This window comes from Ochlerotatus camptorhynchus, unplaced genomic scaffold (genome assembly GCF_037179485.1).
Source record: "Ochlerotatus camptorhynchus isolate MF236.1 unplaced genomic scaffold, CSIRO-AGI_Acam_v1.1 ptg000120l, whole genome shotgun sequence".
NCBI lineage: Eukaryota > Metazoa > Arthropoda > Insecta > Diptera > Culicidae > Ochlerotatus > Ochlerotatus camptorhynchus.
Window position 1 is genome coordinate 232,307 of NW_027040610.1, and position 17,436 is coordinate 249,742.

At 38.6% G+C, this 17,436-nt stretch overlaps 2 protein-coding genes across 4 annotated transcripts in view; one reads left to right on the forward strand and one right to left on the reverse strand.

Annotated features, from left to right (window-relative positions):
* Positions 1-2,261, forward strand: part of LOC135699861 (protein expanded-like) — a 200,182-nt gene extending 197,921 nt beyond the window's left edge. For all 3 annotated transcript variants that reach the window (XM_065220216.1, XM_065220215.1, XM_065220217.1), the window contains exon 6: positions 58-2,261. In XM_065220216.1, the coding sequence (XP_065076288.1) occupies positions 58-575 (518 nt within the window). In that variant the 3' untranslated portion in view covers positions 576-2,261. The remainder of the gene's footprint in view (positions 1-57) is intronic.
* Positions 2,262-2,298: 37 nt separating this feature from the next.
* Positions 2,299-14,022, reverse strand: LOC135699863 (amino acid transporter heavy chain SLC3A1-like). The gene is made up of 2 exons (XM_065220220.1): positions 13,341-14,022; positions 2,299-3,667 (listed from the first exon to the last, which is right to left on the reverse strand). The coding sequence occupies exons 1-2, from the start codon at positions 13,877-13,879 to the stop codon at positions 2,305-2,307; spliced, it is 1,902 nt and encodes a 633-aa protein (XP_065076292.1). The 5' UTR covers positions 13,880-14,022; the 3' UTR covers positions 2,299-2,304.
* Positions 14,023-17,436: the final 3,414 nt, after the last annotated feature.

The following is a 17,436-nucleotide window of genomic DNA, read 5'->3' on the forward strand; positions in this document are numbered from 1 at the left end:
TCAGCGTCAACTTCCACCATCAACTTGATATTATAGCAAGGCTTTTCTTTTTTACAGTCCCAGCTAAACCAACTCCCACGAAACCGTGTGGCCCGAGTGCCAAACTACAGGCCCAAATCAGGAAGCAATACCCAGACATCGATTTCAGCACGTCTATCGACATTCGGACTCTACGGGAAAAAAGCAAAAACCTAGACCTTCCACTCATCTCCGCCTTAATGCATGACCGATCCCTACTGAAGCAAACCCGTGCATTCGTTATGCCCAAACATCCCAAGTCTGGATTGATCGGTTCCCCTAATAGCATAACCACCTCCACCACTACCACCACCACCAATATCACCACCAGTCCCAGCCAACAGAATCTCCTGAACCACAAGACCAAGTATCCGGTGTCTGGTCTGAGCACCACCCAGCTTGTCAAACCCCGCAAATCGTCGGTCGTAAGCCATAGGCATCCGAACGACAAGTTGCCACCGCTTCCGGGACAAACGGCGACCGAAGGCAACAACTACGTGATGGATCCGACCCCGGCCAAGCAGAAGAGCTACAGCTCCTCACAACCCAGTGCCTGAGATATCAGAACTTTCGGATATCACACAGAGAGCTTGGTCGTCGTCGACGCCGTCGATACGTGTCAGATAAATTCTATAATTTAACGATGAAAACGATAGACTTTTACATTTGGAAACCTATTGTGTCATGCTAAAGCTAAGATAGTAGATTTTTGTCGTCTTAATCGGGAGAGAGAAATTTGTGTTACTTGCATTTTTATAAAATGGACCTATAGTTTGTTGTACTATTTTCTCCTTTAGAATACGCCAGGCAAGCCGGGAAAGTCGAAAGGAAGTTCTTGGAACGACGTTACTCACAATAATGGCCCCACCGAACGTACTCTGTCCGTTTCCAAATCGAGCATTCCCCCCAAATATTAAGTTTTTCCTACTCTCTCTCGCTCACTCTGTCGAAAAATGCACAAAACCGCACGCCCACATCGTTCCAAGCTTTCTTGCGATTTTCAAAACCCATACAGCACGAGCTGCAATCCGACTGTGTCAGCTCACGAAGAACAAACATCAAAACACACGCATATTAGAATGTAAACGCGCGAAGTATCTTTCTTTAGTGGAAATTACTCAGGATATTTTTTTTTTATTAAAACAACGCTCTTTGTTTAGGCAAAACCTAGTTCTCTGTTTTAAGCGTAAGTGTGTAAATAGGTTTCAGCGGACAGGAAGAGGGCACACCTAAAAAAACGGAATTCTATTTTGGGTACAGAATCGTTGAAGAAAATTCACCTTCATTTTTGGCACAGAATCCTTTCCGAAGCAAATAATGATTCGAAAAAAAAATCCATGAAATTCGTGCCAAATTTACCCGCTAAGTAGAAAAACGTTTTACAAATTCGTTAATCGTAACGCAAATCTATAGAATAGATAGAGTAAATTGAATGCACACACACAAGGAGGACAAGACTAATGACTTAGATTAAAGCAATTTTGTAACGAGTGAATGCAAAGCAATAACTGAAAACTTTCTGTATTTGAAACGTTGGTAAATATGCTGTATAGATTAGGATTCATCTGCCTATCGGGAATAAGCCCTTGTATTTCTGGAAATGGAACAAAAATCTCGAAGAAGTAATTTACACTCAAAGTGAGTCGCCATATTTATTTGTTACTGAAAGCGTTTGAGGATACTGAATCGTGAATGAGAAAAATTAGGAAGAGAGAGAGAGAGCGTGAGCGAGAAAGTGAGTGTACGTGAGGAGAACTTTTTGGATGGCAAATACCCGGTTGAAGAAAAAAAATAAAAGTAATAGTGAGCTAGACAGGGGCAAGTTTATGATCATAGTACATTTTTGCTCAAATTACCTACTGTAGGAAACCTTTGGTGTAAGTGGTGCACAAGTGCATTGGTTTATTTAGGTTACGTTGAATTTTATTTAAAACAATATTTTATTTTAGCGTCGTTCCGTGCGAGAGAAGATGGCGTGTATTTTTACTAGGGAACCACTGACAAATGAAAACGAGTACGAACTGTTTCTAGGGAGTAGTAAAGTAATCGTTATGTTTTCCTATAGACATTTTTAATAGTTTTTTATTAACATTCTCTCTACTCTATACAACACAGCTAAGGTTGACATGTGTACAGATCAGGCTAGGACGTTAAGCTACTAGTAGGTTAGAAACTATTTGAATTTTCTTCTTTATAAGAAAAAATCCAGAAAATAAAATCCAAAATGAATCGAAAACAAAAAATCTTCAATGATATTGCTGTTCTGTTTATTATTTTTATTTTTTTTTATTTGTGTAATCTCACAACTACTGTCTCCTGAGCGTTCACGGTGAACTCTTTGAAATAGACCCGTTCGTTTTTCGTCGACAAACTGGCAAGCACGTCTCCACTGTAGAACATGACGGTCAAATCCAATGAAACGTTCTTCGAGTTAAAATTTGTAATCGATGCAAAAGAATTCCTTCTCGGGTACCATCTTTGGATAACGAGAATGTCATTTTTACTCGACTTCACTTCCGCATTCGGCAGGATTTGTTCGTCCTTGACCACAGCATTCAGATAGATCGAAGGTGAGCGCTTTCTTAGGGCTATCAAATCACGCACGATATCAAGATGGTGGAACGACGCGGAGGCACTTTTCGGTAGCCACGGCAACGTTCCCCGTCCCGTAAACTGATTCTGGCCTCCACTCCAGCTCATCGCAGGCAAATTATGCAAATGTTGCGTTTCTTCGTGCTCTCCGTTTGGATCATGCACCTCCTCCAACGCAATTTCATCACCATAGAAAATGCTCGACGTTCCTGGAAGCATCAGTTGCATCAAAGTCGCTGCTAGTGAAACATTTGAATTCATTCCGGAAGCCAAACGCCGTTCATTGACCCCACCGACGCTCCAATGAACCCATGGGTGCTCAGCTCCTTTGAGAAGTTGTCCATTAATTGCATCACGAACCGTATTGGCAATCGCTTCCGTTCCATTCGAAACCTCCAGCATAACGTCAACCAAATCTACCTGGTTCAACACGTCTCGGACGATCGCTTCCGGAACTTTATCAATAAAATCCTGGCTAACCATCAGCACTCTATCCCCGCCAAGGGTATACTTCCACTCTTTGATATTTTCCAACAGCAGAGGATCGTCGTGGAAGTGCTCCAATCCCTTGATGTAAAATCCATCAACTCCACCCTTAGCCAGCCAGAACATCAGCACACTGGTTATGACATTTTCCCGTTCCGCTTTAACCGATCGAGCTAGCCTCAGAAACTCACTAGTCGGAACATCATCCGTCCTATTGGGCAAATGGTCCACATCCAACGTGGGAGGATTCAGGTGGTTCACAAACGGATAGATCGGTAAATCCAAGATCAGCGAAATGTTCCTCTCGTGCAGCACGGCAGCGAACTTTTGCAAATCTTCCACCTTTCCTAGCACCTCGTCAACTGCCGTCAGCGATGTAACGTCCTGGAAGTGGTCCGGATAGTGCGCCGAGGGGAAAATCGAGTTCAAACGAACGGCCCCAATGCCAAGGGTTTTGAAATATTCCGCTCGGCTGATCAGGCCCCGGATGTCCCCCAAACCGTCGTCGTTGGTGTCCTGGAAACTGGCCGGGAATACTTCGTAGAAAACGGAGCCCTTGTACCAGGGCACTCTGAAAGGGGAGAAGGAAATGTTTGTGGTGCATTAGAAACAGATCTATTTGTGTTTGAAATTACAGATGTGGAGACCATTCAAACTCAACGCTTCAAATTTGGCTCTACGCTAATGGACCTATTTTACATTGGCATTTAATTATTTTCTGTCGACCTGACATGTACCATGTTGAAATGCCCTGAAACCAAATTAAAAAAAAGTCTGGTTTTTCAATAGTTAAAAATGTGATTTAACGTGTAGCATGATGGATTTCGATCGCTTCCCTGGAGTCTCCTGAACATATGGAAAAATGTGGTCCCTTACACTCAATATTACCTGTAGCTAATATGATATATTGTTCTTTAATTCCACGGTGTACCCTAAACATATGTGAGTATGTGGCCCATGTGTTTTTTGGCACTCAATATGACCACCAATGATCTTGTTCGTGAATTTTCATCTGAGTTAGAATGTTGGGTTTTGCTGACATCATAATTTTGTCACTTCCCGTGGGACACACGGATCATGTCCGGCCAAATCTAATGTGTTCCTGGGTAATCAATGGAGCCAACAATTATCTTGATTTGGAATGGTCATGTGATGTGACGTTGGCTATATAGCAATATAGTCCTGAGCACCCGAAATGACTTGTTTTCTAATTCTTATTTGAGTTGTCAAACGACGGGTTTTAGCTCAAGCCTTAAACTGGTCACTTTCTCGGAGGCATCCGTAACATATGTAGGTGTAGTCAATGTGTCAATATTGGGCAATCGTTTTGGCAACCGTTGATCTTGGTTTCCAAATCTCATGTGATTTGAGGTATCGCATGATGAGTTTTAGCCCAAGTACGAAACTGGCCACTTCCCCAAGAACCCCGGGAACATGTCTTGGAGCACTCAATATTAATGATGCACCGAATATTCAGCCGAATAGTAAGCTTCGCAGTCGCAAAATATCGCTCAAACACATTTATACGACTTGTTAGGTCATACAGTACAATCATACTTTATGCCCAGGGAAGTCGAGAAATTTTTAAATCAAAAAAACATCCTACACCAGACCGAGAATTGAACCCAGCCGCCGCGGGTATGGTCTTGCTTTACAGCTGTGCCTTCAGCGACTGAGCTGGTGACCCCATACCACTTTGGTGAAACACCGAATACCTGACCGAATAGTACTTTTCGGTGGCTCACTAGAAACTACTCGATATGACTACCATTTAACTTATCATCGAGTCCTGAAGGAAATGGCGTCTTAGTGGAATACCTGTATAGAAAAAGAAGGATTAGTAATGTCCATTTAATGACACTACTTCATTTGCTTATCCTTGTCAAGGATAACCAAATAAGGCAGTGGAATTAAATGGCGATTACTAATCCTTCGCTCTTTCTTCTTCATCGAATGTTTATGTAATTTGATGTGTAGCATGGATTTGACTCGATTTTGGTCGGTTTTAGTCTCATGCCCCGTCTCAAGTTTCGGCGATAACTCCGTATATATCCAGTAGACCAGTTCAAAAAATATTCAATAGCGTCCAACGGAACCACGGTGCCTTCCACTTGACATTTGTGTTATCCAACTTGGTGCAGAGGTTTCTGAAGAACATTATCTCGTTACACCCGTTCCCTGTTCCCGGGGATATCTGGATTTCATGATGGCTGTAACATGTATTAATTTAGAAATTGAGACTTGAGCAGCTAGTCTAGAATTGACCCTTTGGTGGAGAAATTTTGAACATTTTGAAATAGAACCAGAAAGTGCACGACGAAGTGAGGGTTCGATATCCTCTCCAGCCAGTGGAACTATTCGTTTACAGGAAATTAACCTACTGGTCTACTGAGTATTGTTTGTAGTCCGTTGTCTACAGGGTGGGGAAAAATTATCCGCTTCTTTTATCTCAATGTACAACTCATATTTGACAGATGCTATTGCAAAACAAACGTGCAAGTAGTGCCGGAAAGAATCCATCACGTAGTGCAGTAATCTAGTTTTGCAAGCAAGAAAATCGTCCGGTATGTATCGCTAGGATATTGAAAATGCCAATACGAACTGTACAATAAAACGGTATGATGAGCTCCAAAATTTGTCACAAACATCCTTGGATCATTTGAAAACCAGCCTTACCAAGGCCTGTGATGCTATAACTTTAGAGGAACGAACGTCTATCGTCAATCAACCTATCTAAACGATTGAAGGTGTGTGTATGTGGCTGCCAAATTAAGACATTTTAAGTCATCCATGTAAATTTTACGAAGCACGATAGTGTGTCCACTTTTCCCAAAATATATTATTTTTAAGAAACATTGAAGCCGTATAATTTTTCCTCACTCTGTAGTGTTCCGTGTTCAGTCTGTGCAACATCTGGTTGAAGATTGTGTCTTGGAATATTCCTCAGAATTTCCTCCATGAATTTGTTTGTAAAATTGCATTCGAATGCTGGTCAAAACTATTTTGAAGTTCTCCTGTGAATTCTTCCAAAACCCGCATGAAAATTTCAACCCAATTGCTCAGGAATTCTACTACCGATTCATTGAAATTATCGTGAAAGTTCGCCGTTATTCCTTTGAAATTACACACTACGGAAAATGCATGTAAATTACGGTGCTCAAAGACCAACATATGCAAGCGTCTCAGAGATTAAATTCAATGAAACGTGCTGTTCATCGCGTTACATTTGTTTCAGATCCTGCACGCGAACAAATCTAATCTCCGAAATGTGACAAATGACTCATGATTTCATGAATATAGCGACTCCATGAATAATATTCATTAAATCATGAGCTTTTTTGCGTAATGCAGACAAGATTCCCGAAATAATTAATCGTACGAGTTGAAATCATGAACTAAATTCATGTGAATAAAATAAAGCATCAAACTGGGTCGAACCAAAAACCTCGGGATCATTAAACCCATACTTTGACCGCCAGACTATTAGTACTTGTATACAACTGCAGGCAAAAGGCGTATAAAAGCTCCCCATGGAGTGCGTTTTATAAACACGGTTTGCCAGGTACATGTAACGCTGGTAGTGCTCATGATTCCGTTGCATTACGAAATCATGAATTTCCATAATGAAATCATGAATCATTGGCATGATTTCATTGTATGGCATGTTTTTTTCATTTCATTATTTTGTATTCATGAAAATGGAATCGGATTTGATCCCTTGTGGGAACGAACCCACAAGTGGTGAACATCCATACCTCTCACATCAAAGTCACGAGTTAAAATTTTATCTCCGGACAGCTCATGAATGACCCAAGTGACTACAATAAAAACATAAGAAGATTTTTCGGTATTGGGACACTTAATTTTATATGAATGTCTTGCACACATTTTAACATTTACATCAATTGTGGATTGCGTTTCGAGTAAGATTACTTTGTTCTAGGAGTGTATACTTAAATTCAGATTCTTTCTGAATTGTTATCAAAACATATTAGGAATTCTTGTCAGAATGCTTTTGCAGTTCATGTCAGAATTATATTGGAAGCTCAGAAATCATCCACACAATTTATTTAGAAATATTCTCAAAATTCTATTGGAATTGTTCCCATAGTTCTACTGGATTTCTTCATAGAATTTTCCACGAATTCTCCTCTGAAATTTTAAATCAGATCTACCTTGGAATTAATAGCTACTACTACATACATACATATCCCTAGCAATTTTTATCCGCATTCCCATAATAATTGACCTTGAAATGTTGTCGAAAAAATATATTCTCCTTAGAACTCCTTTGAAACTATCTTCAGATTCAGGTTTCCGTGGAACTCTTTTCAAAATTATCTTGGGATTTATTTCAGATTTCCTGAGAAGTTCTACTCTGATTTTCTTTCCTGATTTCTCAGAATTTCTTTTTGAACACTCCTGGAATACTCCTTTCGTAACCCATGCACTTCTACTCATAACTACCGCGGAATTATTAATTTAATTTATCTGAAGTTCTCCTCGCAAAGCGCATGGAGTTCTTTTCAGAATTTCCATGGAGCTCACTTCGGCATTCGATTAGAAAGCATTCCAGAATCCCCTAGAAGCTCCCTTATGAATACCAGCAGGGTCAGAGTCATGGGAAAACAGCCTCCACCAAGGGCGAAAACCCAAAGGGGTGAATCCAAAGAGCTTAGCAACTTTACTACGAAATTAATTCCATTGAAATTCAATCCATGGGCGTAATACTAACCCAACTAACATTGCTGGTTATATCGAGATTTTAAAGCAGTCTACAAATCATGGTCTACAGAGCCGTCATAAAACCAAAATTGTTACTTTGGAAAGACTTGCTGTAGAAAAGTTCTAAGGATTTCAGGAAAGCATTCTTAACGAATTTCAAAGTAATCTAGCCGCCAACAAAATAGCAAAACGACATACTGGTTCTCCGAATTTCGTAAAAATTTGTTGTTTTGTTCCTTATCGCAAAATATTACATTTTTTAGTATTTTTTACGCTGTCATAAGGGTAACAATTTCCATGGGTGGTTCACAAAATCATTTTTTTTTTTCAAATAGTTTTGAATCACTGAGGCGATTTCAAAGATCAAAATATTAAATGAAAGTTTATTAAACATTAATTTTTAGGAAAAATTTAATAGCATTACAAAATAGGGATGTTGTATTGAAAAACATGAATTGTATTTGTATCATGGCTTTCATGGTTTGAGCAGAGGGCGCAATATGTTTTTATATTTTTTTCCGTTTTTTAGTTGTATTTGTTTGATGCTATCAAGTGTTGGGTTTTTGCTCAATACTCCTATTTAACTGAACTGCCATGCATCTCCATTGATTTTATAGTGACTGTAGCATAATAAAAATCGCAATATTTTTAAGTCATTAAATTTTTTGGATTTTAAATAAGTATTTTTTGCCGGCGCCAGTGGTGTAGTGGTAAGCGTGACTGCTTTCTAACACCCCAATGGGTCTGGGTTCAATCCCAGCCAAGGTAGAGGGATTTTTCTGAGGCATGCCGTTGGCCCCGGTCTATGTGTGTTGAATGGGTGCGATATCCTACGCAGGTGTGGAAGCTGCCTTCCTGCACATTCAATTGCCGTCAATGGATGGCAATCGATGTCCGTCGGTGATTGACACTTGATTGCGGAACAGAGACCGACGTTATATGAAGGAATGAATAAAAAAAAAATAATTATTTTTAATTACCTTTCATTTGATATTTTGATCTCTGAAATCAGCCCAGTGGTTCAAAAGTTATGAATTTATGAAAAAGGTCATCTTTGACATATATTGATTTTTTGGATCATCCTAACATGGAAATGGTCACCCTACTGACAAAAAAAATGGGTCTAATATTTTGCGATAAAAAGCAAAATTACCAATTTCTACGAAATTCTGAGGACGACCACTATATCGTTTTGCTATGGAATGGCTGGTAGAAAATAATTCCATGTACTTTGCAATGAGAGCTCCAGGCAAATTCATTGGATAATTTCAAGGGTATTATGAAGAAAAATACATGATAATTATGAGGAGAAATCTATTGAGATTATAAGCAGAAGCGCAGGAGTATTCCAATGGAAATTCTGAGCAAAATGTCAATGAAATAAGAGGGGATGTTTTTACCCAATCCCAAGGGAATGTTGACAAGGGCTCCAAAGAACTCATTAGATTAATTTCTAGAGAATCGCGATAATAATTCTTAATCTGACTGGAAAACATAAATTTTTCGATAGCATATAGTAGTTATAATAGTTATGGTTAGAATTAAAAGAAAGAACTAACTCAGAACTTCTGAAAAGATTTTGAAAGGAATTCCAGGAGAATTTAGGGGAAAATTTCGACAGAATTTAAAGAAAAATTGCAATGAACTATTGAGGAGGTTTCCAGCGGATTTTGGGGATAATTCTAAGACAGAAAAAAGACGGAAACATTTTGGTAGAAACTGAGCCGTGATACACAGCTAATGATGTTTTTACTGGTGGAATAGCAAGAATACATCTGATTTAGCGAGGGTCTAGTATAAGAGAGGAGCAGACTCAAAACAAACTACCTTGGCAACCTATGCCTAGGCGATTTCAAGAAACACTGCCAAAGAAATCAAGATAGGTGGTGCTCGATTGGCTCGGGCTTTGCGTATCGTTTGGCTCAAAATCAGCCAATCCGCTTCTCTCTTATACTAGACCCTCTCTAATTTGATTTTGGCTCCTGCTACTTAAAAATTCCTCAGACTCCATCCATCCCATAGATATTTCAAACGGAATTTTGAGCACATTAAAGGAAATTTTTAACATACACAGGAACAAATTCTGAATTTTAACCATCGCCTAAAATCTCCCCTCATTTAATTTTGAGTTATTATTGGCATAAACAACGAGATTGTTCAACACTCCGAAAATGATACCTAAGGTAAAATGTGTAGTGGAAAATTAGCAATATATATATATATTGCGCAGCAAATTATCTATTGATACAGAATAAATTTTTAAAGTATTTAGTTTCAAATGGCTCCAAGGAACGGCGCCGGTGGTGTAGTGGTAAGCGTGATTACCTCTCACCCCAGCAGGCCTGGGTTCAATCCCAGTCGGCACCGCCGGGATGTTCTCAGGCATAACATGGGATGGATGGGAAGTAAAGCCGTTGGTCCCCGGTTCATGAGTTGATGGGTCGATAGGTGGGGTCCAGGTGTGGGAGCTGCCTTCCTGGCACGTTGGTAGCATTGGTGCTCAGCACGGAAAACAAGATCGACGGAAAAAACAAACCAAAGGAAAAAAAAAAAAAAAATGGCTCCAAGAGATTTCAAATTCATCAATATATGGTTGTGCTATGATTTTTCAAACGTTGTAAGTTTACCATAACACATTTAACCGGAGGCAACGTGTTTGGAGTGTTAAAAGCTAGTATACAACATTGCTGATTTATGCGATATTGCACTTAAATTTACACGAAATACCATGTAAATTTACGTAAAATCTAACGCTAACTATATGTACGCCAAATATCACAAAAATTTACTTGAATTTTTCATGCGGTGTATTGTGGTGATAATTTCGAAGATTCTGATGAGTAAATCAAGGAAAATTGGTCAAAAGTCCCAAAAATTCAAGATGCTATTATAATAATTCACATTAGGAACGGGTTAGCGTACATTCCTCTCACGCTAAAGGTCACGAATCCAAATATCATCCTCGAACAAGTCACGAATGATCTTAAATGTGTTAAAGCGACAACCGGAAATCGTATAAAAATGCCGCAAATTAAGTCCACATCGTGCACAAGAATAAATTTCATCCCATAATCACAGCAAAAAATAAATTTTAATATTACATCCTAGAGGATGCACTTCAATCATGTTGAAAATCTCATGTAATTTTTATGGCCTTAAAAATAAACAAATGCAGTAAAAGCAGCGTAATGTCAGTTCATGCACTGTATTCATGATAATGTTATCCTTTTTGGCAAGTAATATTACACCATATTTTCGACACGATTGAAGTGCATCCACTTTAATGTGATATGAAATTTTTTTTTTTGATGTGATGGTTAAGTTTCAAAATGTCGTCCCTCATATCACTTTGTATCACTTGTCAAACTGATTTTTTTTTAAACCTTTTACAAAGATTTATCCTTTTAATTCTACTACTTAGTAGTGGAAGTAGGAGAATTAAAAGGAAAAATCAACGTATAATGTATACAATTATTCCACTAGAACGCTCATCAATTAGATGATTTTTTATTATAGATTAAGTCGTACAATGAACTCTTCACAACTCGATATTTAAGAGACCATCGAGTTATAGAATTATCGAGAAATACAATAACAGTCCCATACAAAATCGCTTTCACAGTAGTCATTAAATTAGTTTTTACTATGGTTCTATAACTCGATATTGAGTTAGTGGACATTGAGTTGTGAAGAGTCGACTTTATGTGATGTCAAATAGGATCGCTTACAAAGTACTCACTTACATTTCATAAAAATCACCTTTAATATACATGCATTCTAGTTGTCTGAGTCTAGTTTAATGGAAATTACTATGGGAAAAGTAAACGTTTTGTTCTCTTTTTTTTTTTTTTTGTTAAATGAAAAATGCTATAATTTGCATTGTGAAAAATTCTTATCCTGATGTAAACAAAAAGTTTGGTTGACGTTTCCTCTCGAACTCGCCTAGTGCACTCTACATCGGCGGTGCATTGAGAAATCATATTCTTTTAGTGAAATTGATAAAAATTTTGGTAGTCCTATTGTGGAACAAAATAGTCAACCAATTCCAATATAGATGACATGGCAATAGTAAGGATCATCATTGGTTGTTACCTCGCTAACGTCACTCTCTTTATACAATATATAGAACCTCTTAGTACATGTATAACTTTGATATTAATTTAACCTATGCTATTGGAAATCGAGAGAGAAAAAATCGCTTATATTGGGTTTTAAGTAATATATGTCTTAAAATTTACGATATTTCCAATGGTGACGAACATTTGCAAAAATTAAAAACATTAAAATCACAATTACTGAAATGGATCCAGGTTTTAAACAGCTTGAAAATCCCTATTGCAAACTGAACATTCCATTAGGTCCTCAGTAACATTGAACGATTCTCTTCGTCGACTTTCTCTTTCGTTAAAAACTTGATAACAGAAGCGTTTCTTGATGTGTTTGTCGTATTTGATGCTAGATAAAAGCTTCTTTCATCGATCGGTGTGCTGAAAATACCTGGGAAGGTCTTTACATGGCCGTGGGGATGCAAAAAGAAAGTCGATGAAGAGAATCTGTCAATGTTACTTAGGACCTAATGCAATGTTCAGCTTGATTGGACTACTATCTTTATCTAGAAATCAAGACAAGACAACAGAAGCATTATCCACACAGATCGACAACGAATTAACGTTTGGTGATTACTTTGATCAAATCACAAAGAACCATAAATGCATGAAATTAAAAATAATTTTAGTTTAAATTTCTCATGTAGAACAACACAATATACCCAATATAGAATATTATCAAGTTCATTGAATAAAACGCATTACGGTTTAATCAATGTGCAAAATGCTAAGAAAAATTTATCTTAATGTTTACTAAAATTAAGCGGAAAATGCGTCAACACTTACGCGCCTTAAACGGCTATTATGAATTGTTACATACTTGGATACTTTTTACCTAACCTATATTTGAAACATGCAATTCGAACTTTTACACGAACAACCTACGTCAATCGAAAGCGCTGTGGAAAGTCACGCGCTTTTTTTTTTTAGAATCCGTATGTATTTGTGGAACGAGAATTGGTCGCTCTCATTCACAAAAATAATTGCAACCGACTCAAAACACAAACGCTTATGCCACAAATCCAGAAACTGAAAATTAATCACTGCCTACTATGCTCAAAATAAGACGTAAATGTTATCACGGTGTTTCAGTAACGTTCAGAATCATCACATATATTGCAACGTAGACGTTATGTGAACAACCAAATGTCCGGATTGACGAAATGTCCGGTATTTGGTGCATTACAATACATTTCAGTACATTCAAAAGGGAATGTCTGAGAAATAATCTTAAGTCCTTCAAATAACACACCCTTCATTATACTAACTAGGTATCACGTGCTCCCCATTAAATCCTATCGGCACACATTTCTCCACGGCACAGCGCTTCTGTTTTTATTTGTCTCAAGGCTCAATGCTCATCGCACAAATAGCACAATCAATCACAAACTGAAACAAAACAAACAAACTTACGAAGGATTGCACGACTTGGGCAGCCTCGCAATCATGGTCACCACAATGGCAACCATGGCGACAATCCCGGCCAGGAACACGAAGAACGTACACTTGCGAATCAGTGGCCAGTCCCAGTGCACGAAGCTGGGCATGTCTTTGGTGAGGGAAATATTCAGCGCACCGTTGGCCATTCCGTTTTCCTGCATCTTTCCGTCGCTCTTCTTCCGCAGATGCTGATACTCGTTGTTGTGATTGTTGAACAGATTGCCCGCACCACTGGTGCAACCACCCACCATTTCAATTCCCGAGCTGCCAGACGAGCTTGTCTCTGCAGCGAGATCGTCTCCGGCAACATTTTCACAATTGTCCGCATTTCCCATGCTTGGCGTCAAGGGGTGGGTAAAATCCAACGGAGGGCTGGGCGTACCCGGCAGGAGCAAACAGGTAGATGCGTCCTCTTCCGGAAGAAAGGTCGACACCGATGGCGACGTCGTCAGTGACTCCGGCAGATCTGCGCCCAACAGTGTTGGGTCGGTGGATATTTGCAAATGATTCATTTTTTCTTCCGATCGGGTATATTTTCCTTCTACCACAGACACATTCGATACGCTACAAGAACGATCACGTGAAAATGCAAAATACACTAATTACACAACACTTATCCGCTCACGAAACCGCGCTGACGAAATCCACTGCACCAGCTTGGGCGGTCACTTCGGTTATGTGTGATGCTCACTAGATATTCAGTAGGTATTCTCCTTTCTGGCGAACGAATTGTCACCCTTAGTGAGCAACACCAATACCACACCAGCTTCGGGAAGTATGGGATACGGGGGGGACGATGACGACGACGACACACCGAATGTGTGAGATGTCGCCGCGATTCAATTGATACAAATTAGTTTGCCGTGACGACACCAAAGCAATCAATTGATCGCAAATTTGCTAGACCAGCACGGAGCAGATGGATAAACACTTTTTCACAACCACACCGAATCGAACGAATGTTTCACAGCTTCACAATTGATAATAAGAATATTCCTTCGAGAGCTAAGCAAGGTTGACGTCTTTTACGCACCACAATCTGAGGAAAAATCACTTTTTATGGCAAGAGGGAAATGTCTGGTTTGCCATAATACGGAGTGAAACGCATGCGCGTACATTGCCCGTGGATTTTCGCACCGACACATGGTTCGGGTGTTTTCCTAAATACAATACAATGTTTACATACAAGTCGGTGAGTGTCGGTCACGGGAGGGCAAATTTGTTTGGGATTTTGAAACCCGGTTGCGCGGTTGAAGGAATTTATATCAGATAAATGAATCAGGACGAATTAATTAAACTATATGGGGTTGGATGGAGTAAGATGCACCCCCCCGGGGAAAGAGGATTTTTGCCTAGTTTGCTAGTTTGCAATGCTAGTTCAGTAGTGTAATGAACTAGTCATGTTCCTTCACAGATCCTCGAAAAAATGGATAAGAAATAAATTTTCCCCGGGAGTGCATCTTACGCCATCTTACACTGCATTACCTCAGGGCCTCCCTTAGCTCAGTTGGTAAAGGCAAGGCCAGACCATGCTAGACGTGGCTTGGTTCGATTCCCGGTCTGGTCTATGCATTTTTCGGGTTGAAGAATTTTGCAACTACCGTAGGGCAACTGGGGGTAAAATGAACACCATAAGCAATTTCACCGTTTTCTCTTATTATAAACCAATAGAACATTAGACGTATCGCATAATAGAAAGCTTTCATTCATATTCAATAGCAATGTATGAAAATGAATAATGTTTCGAGGTGGTGGTGATGGATGTGACGTCCCCATACGCCGAAAGTGGACTATACCGAGAAGCAGGACTGGAAAGCGCCTCAGAGCGGTTGCAAAGCAACTTTGTGCAGAGTGTGTGGTTTTCCCATTTGTTTCGCACACTCTTTTCCAACTAATCTTTGAGAACGCGATCCACATAATGAGCGGTACACTTCATGCGGCGCAGGGAGCGAATATAATACAAGAAGCGCTAATGTTTCTTTGAGTTCTTTTCAGACTTTGCTTACCACGACTGCATGCATAGGAGATAAAGAAGTGCACAACGAAGAAGAATATTGTCATTATGCTAGGTTTCCCATTTGCAACCCTACACTGAGTGACGCTCTTTGTGTCGGAGCCGTCTTCTCCGCTGCTTTACACCAGCATTTGAATATGCTCCTTAGTATGCACCGCTTTGCACCATTTTGAAGTGTAATTGTACCATATATCATCGGAAAAGCTGCTGTAGAAAGGTTAATAAGTACCATGAAATCAGTTGAAATGTTCAGTAAATCATTGTGTGCATTTGTGAATTTTTACTGAACATGTCAACTGATTTCATGGTACTTATTAACCTTTCTACAGCAGCTTTTCCGATGATCTATGGTACAATTACACTTCAAAATGGTGCAAAGCGGTGCATACTAAGGAGCATTTTCAAATGAATAATGTACAGTTTTCTCTATTTTAGGGAGCGTACTTTAAATATTTACTGAGCATTTTAAGATTTTTAACGTATTTTGATCAATCATTTAAGGAGCAACCCGACATATTTTAAGGAGATTTTTTTACTTATTAAGGATAATTTCATCTGTTTTATTGAGCAAAAGTAGGGCTGCCATTCTTGTTCAACTCTGGAAGCTATTATTCAACGTTTGATCAACTCAGGTGTTTTATAAGAGCTCTCAATTGTTTGTTGGGAAGTAATCACGCTTACCACTACGCCACCGTCTCCGCTAGATGGTTTTTATGTGTTTATTTCTTTATGAGAATCCAGTTTCCTAAACCTGTGTCACAGACGTCATTTCAATTAGATGAACCGTTCTCGTGCTATGATTTATTGAAAAATATCGAAAATGCCATTTTGAAAAATTAAGAGTGAATATATATGGCAGAATTGCAACACAAACTTGGTTGATTGACTCTAGCGAATAATAATGCGAAGTTTTTTGGAATTTAAACCAAGTAAAATCCTAGGTGCATCTTTCTCTAAACTTTATATTTCTAGCGTTATACTCAGAAAGTTCATGGAGATCAGTGTCTGTTTTAATCATTTACTACCACACGCAAGCATGCTTGGCATGCACAGTTGTACACCAACTTCTCATTTGTTAATAACTTTTCACTCAGTTGTTGAAATTTGTTTTTCTTTATAGTAATTGATAGAATAGAATCATAGTTTATTATAGATATGTAAAGAATAGGTAAATCTTAACATTTGTATCAAAACCAATGAATTTTTACACTTAAAGTCCGAGATGTGCAGTGAGCGTTTCTTACTTTATTTTTACAACACAAAAACATATGGGTCATTCCAGCTCAATTGGGTACACCACCTGTGGTCGATGTCACCGATTTTAGATAAACTTAGCCAAAACGCTTATTTTGGAGTTCTGAACAAACGCCTTTTTTTATTTTGCTCTAAAGTGCCTAGATTCTTCTGGACTACAACCTTGGATTTTCGAGATTTTTAAAAATTTCATCTTTCAGTAGAAATTACTCCACAACCAAATAAGCTACATATTTGTGATCTTAGAACGTCAATTTGAAGGTTTTTTAATGTAGATTTTTATAAGTGTACTCACATTTAAGTTTTGTTATAGTAACTACAGTAAACAGACTGATTACCGGCAGGTATCTAAATTGACAAAAAATGGCCTATTTTCACCATGGGCGGGATTTTTTATTTCTTAATAGTTGGAAAACTTTGGAAAAATCTTCTACTTGATGTATTTTCAAGTTTAAATTATTTGGACCAATTGTTTTTTTTTTAGATATGACCAAATGAGTGAGAGGTTGTTTTGAGCTTTTCTGGTGAAAAATCCATGCTATTTAATATATTTTTATTTTTTCTTGATTTGTTCACGCTGATGGCACAATGATATTTTTCACATGTTCTGGGCTGGATTCTTATTCTATGAAATCATAACTACCTCATTTATTTACTTCTGTCCTTAATTTAATTATGGTCCTAAAAGCGAAAAATACGTTCCTATGGGATACAGCCAAAACGTGCTTTAGAAGTACGATTAAATCAGATGGATGACAGCTGCTACTTGAATAATACCCTGATTTGAGTCATTAATTTATT